Source organism: Eptatretus burgeri, chromosome 15 (assembly GCF_056783735.1).
Source record: "Eptatretus burgeri isolate ZD-2024b chromosome 15, Ebu_testis_v1, whole genome shotgun sequence".
In the NCBI taxonomy this organism is placed as follows: Eukaryota; Metazoa; Chordata; class Myxini; order Myxiniformes; family Myxinidae; genus Eptatretus; species Eptatretus burgeri.
Window position 1 is genome coordinate 7,121,459 of NC_140975.1, and position 12,005 is coordinate 7,133,463.

General features: G+C 42.1%; 1 protein-coding gene across 5 annotated transcripts in view; it reads right to left on the bottom strand.

The window, feature by feature from the left end:
* Positions 1-12,005, bottom strand: part of MMS22L (MMS22 like, DNA repair protein) — a 384,598-nt gene that overhangs the window by 281,420 nt on the left and 91,173 nt on the right. For all 5 annotated transcript variants that reach the window (XM_085857867.1, XM_085857868.1, XM_085857866.1 and 2 more), the window contains exons 5-6: positions 1,836-1,920; positions 1,360-1,501 (exon numbers count right to left, since the gene is read on the bottom strand). In XM_085857867.1, coding sequence (XP_085713993.1) covers positions 1,360-1,501; positions 1,836-1,920 — 227 coding nt within the window. The remainder of the gene's footprint in view (positions 1-1,359; positions 1,502-1,835; positions 1,921-12,005) is intronic.

Below are 12,005 nucleotides of genomic sequence, written 5' to 3' on the forward strand. Positions count from 1 at the left end.
AGAGTGAACGGGGAAAGGGTGAGCGCGGAAAGGGTGAGCGCGGAAAGGGCGAGCGCGGAAAGGGCGAGCGCGGAAAGGGTGAGCGCGGAAAGGGTGAGCGCGGAAGGGTGAGCGGGAAAGGGGTGAGCGGGGAAGGGGGTGAGCGGGGAAGGGGGTGAGCGGGGAAGGGGGTGAGCGGGGAAGGGGGTGAGCAGGGAAGGCGATTCAGCGATCGGAAAAGTAGCATTATCTTTCGGACGAAGTCGCCTGCAGCATTGCCACAATGGAGAAGAGCAACATGATCCTTAACCACATTAACTTGAACCCCGATCTTTCCTGCTTGGAGAGGAAGGTACAGGGTACAGCATCCTCTTTAAGAATTATCCTGCCTCGTCGGTGTTTAAAAAAAACAAAAAAAAAAAACATGCTCCATCATAAATCCCTTCGCCTGGATTTGTTTCATGAGCTGCAGTTGAGAATGTGCATTTGAGAATGAAGCATGAGAACGGGTGTTCAAGTCCAGGTGTCGGAAATTAAGGGCTTTGGAATAGTGGTTCGAGTATGGTAGTCATAAAATAAGGGTTTGGGAATGGGTGTTTGAGAACGGGTGTCGGAAAATATGGGTTTGGGAATAAGGCTTGAATACGGAGTTTGAAAATGAATGTTTGGGAATGAGGAAGAGAACAATGAGGAAGAGAACAATGAGGAAGAGAACAATGAGGAAGAGAACAATGGGGAAGATAACAATGGGGAAGATAACAATGGGGAAGATAACAATGGGGAAGATAACAATGGGGAAGATAACAATGGGGAAGAGAACAATGGGGAAGAGAACAATGGGGAAGGTTCTACCTTCAATCATTGACCCCATAGTGGTGGCCCACAGATGCTGCGTTTTCACCTCGAGCCAACCGATTTAACAACTCAATCTTTTCGCCCGTCATAACCTTTCTCTACCTTTTGGCACAACTAACTTTGTCCATCGCTTCACGTTTGGCCACTGTTAAAAACGGTGAACGAGAAGCAACACAAGGCTCGAAATGGGAGATAATTGTACATGGGACGCAAATGATGACTCATCTTAGCTCAAAAACCACGAATGGTCGAAATGAAATCCTGCAATAACAAAATCGGAACACAGGTTGCCAGTGATTGGTCGAAGCCCACAATATTTAAGGGTTCACTGCATCTCATTAGCCATCATTCAGGAACAGTCATAAAACCTTTAGTTGGATCCATCACTGTTGCATTGTGAAAAAAAAACAAAAAAAAACAAAGCAACTTGACCTGTTCAATGAACTGTGGAATTTTTAGGACGTGGTCATTTAAAACCGCTCTTTGCATTTCACCCATCAATTAACAAGAGCTCTGAGGTCCTACCTTGGAGCTGGGAGTCGTGGGAGTAATCGGGACATCCGAGAGTCGGCCGAGAAAGAGGAGCAAACTGTGAAGCTCCCTAAACACGTCCACCACAGAGCTCGGGTGAGATCTCAAGTACTCAGAGGAAGGAGATTCAAACCACCTTGGCAAGAGACAAAATCCTGAACATCATCTTACTGCCTGAATTGGGATAATTCAACATAATACAAGTGCATTCTTTATATGACCAATCAAGCATTTAGTTAGAAAACAAAAAAACAAAAATTAATGGAGGGTTGTTCACTGAGGGAAGGAGGACAGTATAAAAAATATATGTTGCATTGGTTTTTGTTGGACTTTTAAATAAATCTTTGCAAAACAAGACATGTAGTGGCTTCCAGAAGATAAAGCGAGATGGCAGTTATTTCGTTGTGAAATGAAGGACGATGAAGAGGGTGAACAGCAAAATGAAGAACCGAGTGGATTTGCAAGATCACCTGAAGACCGCAGCCTTGCAGTAACTGAGGAATCGTGCACATTTCAGCCGTAACGTTTCACATTCTGTGTGCAGCTGCTGCACCGCTTCAACGGCGAACAGAAGTGGGAAGAAAGGAAAAAAAAAATTAAAAACAGGTCAAGAGAACATGATTGGGATAAAATCACATGAGGACTAAATGTTTAAAGGTCCCATTAGACCCAAAACTTTCTGGTTATTTATATATTAACTTGACCTTCCGAGTGAAGAAATCACCCATTTTTATTTTTTTAATCAAAAATGGGATAATTAGACCAATATTTCAAACATTTCTGGTGCTTTTCACAACTTGTTATGCACCGCCCATTAAAAAAAGTTGACCAGCTAACCGCAGAGTTGATGTCACATGCAGAACCGCACAGAGTGGATCGACTCGAGATGTCGCGCGCCGTATAAAGTACGTACGATTGTATTGTGCACATGCGTTTGCTATCTCACTGATCGTCTTAATTCCTGTGATTGTTTCGCGGAAAAGAAATTCTGCTTCTGAGCCGTGTATACACAACAATCACGAGGCAATTATTTATCCCTTTACTACCTTGTCGTAGTCGTGTACAAATCCAATACATGTATGCACAATGAAGGGCTATACCATGTCCACAAAATATAAAATGTGACTGTTGAACCTTTCCATTAAAAAAAAAAAAAAATAAAAAAAAAAAAAATAAAAACTTACAGGGACATACAAGTAAAATACTAAAGATTAATATTACATCATTTCAAGGCGCAAGGAGATAATTTTAAAATCAAACAATGTGAAAAACCTGCACCCACATTTTGCAGCTTATTGAATTGTTCGTTGAAACCAGCCTGCTGGGATAGGTACGATTCTACATACATGCAAGCCAGGTATGGCTGCACTCGACATACATGGGTTTATTCCAAAGTGAAGGGACTGCTTCCATTGGCTTGCTATTCATTAACATTTAGCCAAAATGCTGTAATAAATCAACAGAGTAAAATATGTTGGCACAACTTTGAAAGACAAATTTATCTGTCCCATTACACGGCCTCAGAGCCTCGGGACGCTAACGCATTGACTTATACATTGTGTGCATGCTAATACAAGTTACTTGTCAACTCGAGATCTCCAGAGTCTAGACGAGTCCGATAAATCCATCGTCCGTCCGACTAGGCCGATAAATCTGACGTGCTGTAGCTTTCTTTTATTATTCTCTTTTCTTCATTGTTTTCTACTGGTGCGACATAACGACAGTCGGAACTAGAGGGGGAGCACTCGGGAGAGTGCAAAACCTCCGCCGCCAATACTGCTGGGTCACTCAAGTGAACCTTATATCTTATTCATTAAGTATGTCAACAGTGCTGACAGAGTTATAGTTCTTTTCTCCAACATTTTTTTTTGGGGGGGGGGGGGTTGGAAATCACTTAAAACATGTGGAAATGGAAAAAAAAAAAATCGAAATTTTGTTGAAAAAAAGTTGCAAAAATTTTTTTTCCTCCAACAATTTTTTTTGGGGGGGGGTTGGAAATCACTTAAAGTATGTAGAAATACAAAAAAAAATTCTCGAAATCTTTTTGGGGGGGTTGGAAATCACATAACATGGAGAAATGGAAAAAAAAAAACATTTTTTCTCCAACAATTTTTTTTTGGGGGGGGGACCAAGTCCAAAATTTAATGGCATGATCCTTGGACCATATCTAACCCCCCCACCAATTTCGTCGAAATCCGTCAAGGAGTTTTTCCGTAATACTGTTCACAAACAAACAAACAAGCAGTCATAGACTGGTACTTACGAAATCGTTAACTTGACCTCTGACCTTGTCTAATGAAAGCTGTCTCCAGAGAAGGTAGTGACGCAAACCAGAAGTTTCTACGATGATTCTGACCTTGACCTTTGACCGATTTTGACCAAAATCTAATCAGCACTTGCCATCACCCTCCTGAATCACGTGGTGCAATTTGACATTGGTAGCTTCTTCCGTTCTCGAGTTATCGTGCCGACCAACAAACAAACAAACAAGCAGTCATAGACTGGTACTAACAAAATTGTCAACTTGACCTCTGACCTTGTCTAATATAAGCTGTCTCTTGAGGTCGCGACACAAACCAGAAGTTTCTTCGACGATTCTCAACCAAACCATCAAAAATCGAATGTTTTGGATGTTTGACCTCACTGTGACCTTGACCTTTGACCGATTTTGACCAAAATCTAATCAGCGCGAGCCACCACCCTCCTGAATCACGTGGTGTAATTTGACATTGGAAGCTTCTTCCGTTCTCTAGTAATAATTTTTTGGATGTTTGACCTCACTGTGACCTTGACCTTTGACCAAAATCTAATCAGCACTAGCCATCAGCCTCCTGAATCACGTGGTGTAATTTGACATTGGTAGATTCTTCCGTTCTCGAGTTATCTGTACCAAACCATCAAAAATCGAATATTTGACCTCACCGTGACCTTGACCTTTGACCGATTTTGACCAAAATCTAATCAGCACTTGCCATCACCCTGCTGAATCAGGTGGTGTAATTTGACATTGGAAGCTTCTTCCATTCTCGATTTATCGCGCCTACAAACAAACAAACAAACAAACAAACAAGCAGTCATAGACTGGTACTTACGAAATAGTCAACTTGACCTCTGTCTTTGTCTAATAAAAGCTGTCTCTGGAGAAGGTAGCGACGCAAACCAGAAGTTTCTACGATGATTCTGCACCAAACCATCAAAAATTGAATTTTTGACGTCACTGTGACCTTGACCTTTGACCGATTTTGACCAAAATCTAATCAGCACGAGCCATCCCCCGACTGAATCACGTGGTGTAATTTGACATTTGTAGCTTCTTCCGTTCTCGAGTTATCGTGCCTACAAACAAACAAACAAACAAGCAGTCATAGACTGGTACTTACGAAATCATCAACTTGACCACTGACCTTGTCGAATAAAAGCATGAATCAGTCAGAAGCCCAAGGGGAGCTTGAATTCTGAATTCATTGTGGTCTGCAATTTTACACTGTGGATTGCAGATAATGAGTCCCAGACAAAAACGAGATTTCTTATGAAAATTCCATTTTTTTGTTTTTATTTTTCAAAAAGTGATTCAGTACCAGCAGGGTATGCGAGATAATAGGTGTATTACTTTTCAGAAGAATCTGATAAAAGACTTATATATATATATATATATATATATATATATATATATATATATATATATATATATATATATATATATATATATATATATATATATATATATATATATATATATATATATATACATATATACATATATACATATATACATATATACATATATACATATATACATATATACATATATACATATATACATATATACATATATATATATCAGTTATTCATGGCTGTTCCACAATTTCGACAACCGAGTTTTTTAGCGTCCTCAGCGATCGCAAAAACCGAAGACAAAATTAAAATCGAAGTTAAAACGAACTCGTAACGTCGAACGAAGCAAAAAAATCTCCATTTCTCCAAGCAAAACCTTAACGTCACTCAACGACTCGTCTGCTCGAGCGCACTGCATCATCGGACGACCCGTGACGCGTCGAGTGAAATATTTTTTATACAATTTTTAAACGTCTCCAAAACATCTGATTTTTCCAGAATTTCGACAACCGAGTTTTAAGCGTCCAAAGCGATCGCAAAAACCGAAGACAAAATTAAAATCGAACTTAAAATGAACTCGTAATGTCGAGCGAAGCAAAAATACTCCATTTCTCCACGTGAATTTACGGAATTATGTTTGAACTCACTGTGACCTTGACCTTTGACCGATTTTGACAAAAATCTAATCAGCACTAGCCATCACCCTCCTGAATCACGTGAGGTAATTTGACATTGGTAGCTTCTTCCGTTCTCGAGTTATCGTGCCTACAAACAAACAAACAAGCAGTCATAGACTGGTACTCACGAAATCGTCAACTTGACCTCTGACCTTGTCTAATAAAAGCTGTCTCTCGAGAAGGTAGCGACGCAAACCAGAAGTTTCTACGATGATTCTGTACCAAACCATCAAAATCGAATGTTTTGGATGTTTGACCTCACTGTGACCTTGACCTTTGACCGATTTTGACCAAAATCTAATCAGCGCAAGCCACCACCCTCCTGAATCGCGTGGTGTAATTTGACATTGGTAGCTTCTTCCGTTCTCGAGTTCTCATTTTTTGGATGTTTGACCTCACTGAGACCTTGACCTTTGACCAAAATCTAATCAGCACGAGCCATCACCCTCCTGAATCACGTGGTGTAATTTGACATTGGTGGCTTCTTCCGTTCGAGTTATCTGTACCAAACCATCAAAAATCGAATATTTGACCTCACTGTGACCTTGACCTTTGACCGATTTTGACCAAAATCGAATCAGCACTAGCCATCACCCTCCTGAATCACGTGGTGTAATTTGAGATTGGGAGCTTATTCCGTTCTCGAGTTATCGTGCCTACAAACAAACAAACAAACAAACAAACAGAAACGGAAGGCATCAATATACTTACGAAATCTTTAGATTTCTTCAGTTACAAACAGGAAGTCATCAATATACGAACGAAATCTTTAGATTTCGTAAGTAACAAACAAACAAAGGCGTGAAAACAGTAACCTCCATCCATCTTCGAAGATGGTGGAGGTTAATGAAATTAATGAAAATGCAACAGAACGTCAGATTTATCGGACTACTCTGGACAATTGTGTCGCAAGGTGTGTTTTGCACACAAGTTTTCATCGTATCCGGACAGCGAGATTGCTTCGTTTTATGCGCGGAGAGACACGGCCGATGACATGCGCTGGCCTTGCTCGCGATTCATTCGCCGCGGTGCAACATGTCCGCTCCGCTGTGCTGGTCATGTCACGTCACTAAAATATTTCTGATATCGAGCAGTATGCAAGTCGAATTTACATTATTGAATTACGAATAGGATTTTGTCGAACCAGTTGTGATTGCCAAGTCTTCCTTCGATGTCCTCCCGATCATCATGAACTCCGGGAATTTCATCGCCAGTTTCCTCTGCTTGTCCTGCTTCGGGCTCGAACTGGTAAGGCCGTATTTCATTTCCAGCTGCCTGAACTTCACCTCCCGCGACTATGTTATCCGACAATTCTCCATGCGATTCAGACCAAAATCCTTCATTTCTCTCACACTCACTGTCGTTACCAGACAAATGAAAGTCCATGCCGATTCGATGTTCGATTTTTTTAAAGTTCGATTTTTAAAGTTCAAATGTTCGATTTTTTTTAAAGCAGAAATGAACGAAGCGATTGAATCGACCAATCGAATGTGGAAACGCACAGAAAGCCAATAGAATCACGTCGACCACAAACCCAAGTAATTTATGTGCAGCCTTTGTCGTCATGTGGGTTACGCCCCTTTCAGTAGAATTCTTAGGGGCGTTCCCAAAGAGGTGTTTTTTTAATTTTACAGAATGAGTATTGTGAAAAAAATTGTCAGATCTGAAATCACGATGAAAAACTCCTTTAGGATATATACATATATATATATATATATATATATATACAGTATATATATATATATATATATATATATATATATACAGTATATATATATATATATATATATATATATATATACAGTATATGTATATATGTATATGTATATGTATATGTATATATATGTATATGTATATATATACATATACATATATATACATACATATACATATATATACATATACATATATATATATATATATATACATATATACATACATATATATGAAATTTCAGTACTTTTGGGTGTCATGGGACCTTTAAAGAGAAGTTTGGAGATTTGATGTAATTTTACTTTCTTTAAACCATTAAGATTTCAACAAATACTCTTTCGGACCCAAGAAAGAGACTGAATTTTCAAAGCAAACGATGCAGAGTTCCGAGGTTGAAATGGCACAGACAGTTTTCATCGCATCATATCCATGTGCTTCGTGTCAAAGTACACAGTTTCCTCATCTTGTCTTACATGTATGCGATAAATTTACAAGCTCAGATGACTGGGGAAAGAAAGGGGGACAAACAATGAGCTCGGATGTGACCGAGAGAATTTCCCTTTAGCATCCGTCAACCATCAACAACTGATGAAAGCAAAACGATGAAATTTAAAATAAGATGGCATCCGAAGCATCACTCAGAAATATCGATCATATCTTCAGAGCCCACCATAAATAGATTGCAGAAGATCCCAGAACATTCAAAACCCAAAGGAATAATAATGCAAGCAGCTGTCAAGTCCGTTATTGCTGAAAACCCATCATACCTCATCATGGCAGCTTCAATTGCTCGGTATCATTTATTCAAGCACGTCACTTAAAGCCACGTTGTCCAACTTGGCAAAACAAAAACATTTTAAGGACATGGCTGATGGCCATGTTAAGCAGGTGGAAAAGACATGCAGGGACACACAGATTTCCTTTGTATCGATTGGTCACACAAGGTAGGTGACCAAGAAAAGCCTTCTACAACACAGTGCATACTTTGAACATGCATTTACAAATGTACTGTAAACATGCGAGCAATGCAAGAAAAAAAGTAAAGAATAAAAATAAAAAAGGTATTTTTCTGAAGACTATCAGAGTTTGATTTTGGGGAAAAAATGATAACTTTTTTTTTTTCCAATTTTTTTCCAAAAATTTATTTTGGAGTGGGTCTTGAGAAAGAGTCACTGCACAAAGTATAGGGTGAACAGAGCAACACAATGGAGGTTGGTACATGGAACTATGCAAGTGTAAATGCTATTCTGGCAACTTAGAAGATGAGGTGGGGAAGGGAGTGGTGATGAAAAGGATGAAAATGGTGTGACAGTGGGGGAGCGTTGGGGAGGGGAGCAGAGGGGAGGGGGAGCGGGAACAGAGGGGACGAGAAGCCATAAGAAAAGGGATACAGTGAAAGTAAACAAGAAACGAATACTTCGATACCACGCGGCTGGGGGCAGTAAAAGTCTAGGTTAAGAATGATGAAACAATTTTGCAGTTATAAAATTTAAATGTAGACATGGTGAATTAGCATGCATGATGGGAAGAGTTGTGACGTTGGACAAATTTCTATTTATAGCCCTCGGATCAAAGGGACGTACGTGGCCATAAGTATGACAGAAGACACAGGACAGAATAGCCAATTATATAACAGCGCGATGTCGCCACGCTGTAATAACCACTTCTGTCACCAAAAAAAAAGAGGAAGAAATCACCTCCACAAGACGTTTTAAAAACACTTCTGGTGAAATACAATGAAGAACGAGAGTTACAACGCTGTGCGTCAACAACTAACGGAACAGGAAGATTATCACTTCCTGCTCAGAAAATCAACTTCCGGCGTCACACAGAAAACGATTCAGCACAAAAAACGTCGCTCTTCCGCATTAACCCCGCCCACAATTCACCCGGCAATCTCCGCCCACAATCCACCTGGCAATAAGTGTGACAGAAGACACAGGACAGAATAGCCAATTAAACAACAGCGCGATGTCACTACGCTGTAAAAATGGAGCAACAACATTGTCAGTGCTAAATACATAATTTGGGACATTCTTAACCCTTAGATGCATAAGTGGGTCAAAAATGACCCAGTTTGGCTGTAAAATTGCAATCTCTTTTTTGCACTCATGCATCTAAGGGTTAATAACATTATTTGTCAAAAAGGAGAGCAGATCATCTCAGAAGATAAGAGTAAAAGGAAACCCCAAAAAATTCCATGAAGATACATGGGTTTAGGATACATTTAGGACCTTGATTAAATATTTAGTGCGCCCCGGACCCGCCCGACGCCGTGCGCCCCGGACCCGCCCGACGCCGTGCGCCCGAACCCGCCCGAGGCCGTGCAACCCGAACCTGCCGGACGCCCCGGACCCACCCGACGCCGTGCGCCCCGGACCCACCCGACGCCGTGCGCCCCGGACCCACCCGACGCCGTGCGCCCCGGACCCACCCGACGCCGTGCGCCCCGGACCCACCCGACGCCGTGCGCCCCGGACCCACCCGACGCCGTGCGCCCCGGACCCACCCGACGCCGTGCGCCCCGGACCCACCCGACGCCGTGCGCCCCGGACCCACCCGACGCCGTGCGCCCCGGACCCACCCGACGCCGTGCGCCCCGGACCCACCCGACGCCGTGCGCCCCGGACCCACCCGACGCCGTGCGCCCCGGACCCACCCGACGCCGTGCGCCCCGGACCCACCCGACGCCGTGCGCCCCGGACCCACCCGACGCCGTGCGCCCCGGACCCACCCGACGCCGTGCGCCCCGGACCCACCCGACGCCATGCGTCCCGAACCCGCCCAACACCGTGCGCCCCGAACCCACACGACGCCATGCGCCCCGAACACACCCGACGCCATGCGCCCCGAACCCTCCCGACGCCATGCGCCCCAGACCCGCCCGGCACTGTGCGCCCGGGACCCTCCCGACGCCGTGTGCCTTGGACGCGTTTGAGTGCATTCAAGAGTGATTTTTCCACTTCTGACAAAATCATGTGAAATAACAAACTCTGTATTAGCTCTTATTTGAGCCTCAACAGTGTATACAAACATAAATAAATAAATAAAAAACAGTTATGTGAAAAGCACAAAGTACGAGTCCAGATCTCAGACCAAATATTTGAGATCAAACAATGTGGGGTTGGGGGGTGTCAATTATCAAATGAGGTCAAAACAAAAACTCAAAGCCAGAGAATAGCAGCAACAATATGATGAAGCCAAGAGTAAGAACTATTCGATGGGAATTCTGAAGTAATCCAGAAGCACTTTGTTCATTGTGGAAAAAAATCTTTTAAAAGGAAATATCAAATTGGAGACACATCCATCAATGGGATTGAACTTGTTGAGTACTCAAAACACCAAAACAAACATTCAAGGCACATGAAGGAGCTAAACAACAGAGGGACACAGGGGAATAAGTGGACAAAAAAGAAGAAAAAAAAATCCTGAAGGAAGGATTTTTTTAGGGAAGAAGCAAACATGGAATCAAGAAAAATCGCAGCATCAGAGAAGGGATAAAAAGAAGCAAAAAAAAAACCGCATACAAAAGAGAAACAAAAGAAAGTAAGAGAGGAGACGAAGGCAACAGAAAAATGGAGGCAAGGACGAGAGGAGCATTGAAATGGTTTCCCATGTCGAGGTTCAGGGGAGAGGCTTTCCTTTCTTCCCACCAAGGGTGAGCCCAGCCCAAGTGTGTGCAAGCGTTGCGAGGGTGGGATTTTTGGTGGAATTGGTGTTGGCGGTTAGCTGCGGGGCACTGGGAGATCGTTAGCAGGCGTCAATCAATGGGCCGAGCCTCCCCCGAGTGTCGGCTGCCTGAGAGTGACAGGTGCAGTGAGGCGCAGACCAAAGGGCAGAGGGGCTGTGCATCTTGCCACAGAGAAAGAAGCAAGGTCAGGAAATAAACGAAGCAGAGAATATAGGCAGAGGAAGCAGTAAGAGAGGAATAAAGGACACAACACTATATATCAGAGTGGGTTATTTACAAAAAATATATATAAATTGGATATTGGCATCAACAAAATGCGATACTGGCTATACTACCAGTCGGTAGTTTTAGTTAAATTTGCAAATCGTCTGTGAAACAGACCTCATATATCTTTCCTCCCATCCTCTTGTCTCCAGCTTTTCAAGACGGCAACCCATCGCCATCTCATGGAGTCTCCCGTTCTCACTGACAAGCTTTTAATGTTTTAATTTTCCCTACCACCACCCACACAGCCTTCCTTTACAATCATTGTGTTTTGCTTTTATGTCCCTTGTCTGAACACTCTCCCCTCCGTACCAGTATGGTGGAGAACACGCAGAAAACAGATTTCACAAATCCTGTTGGTGTTCCAGTTTGAATCCATGGCCAATGATGCAGGGCACACCCAAGTTAAAATCCCATTTGTCACAGGTTTGTCCATTATCCACAAAGTTCTTGTAATTCATGTAAATGTACACCATCTCCTAACATCTTTGGCCTTCACAAAGAGGCTTATAGGATCAATATATATATATATATATATATATATATATATATATATATATATATATATATATATATATATATATATATACATACATACATACATATATACATATATTGTTATGGCTGTGGAAATTCGCATTACACCATGAAGGGCCCGTAGGTGAGATATCTCTAAGTAC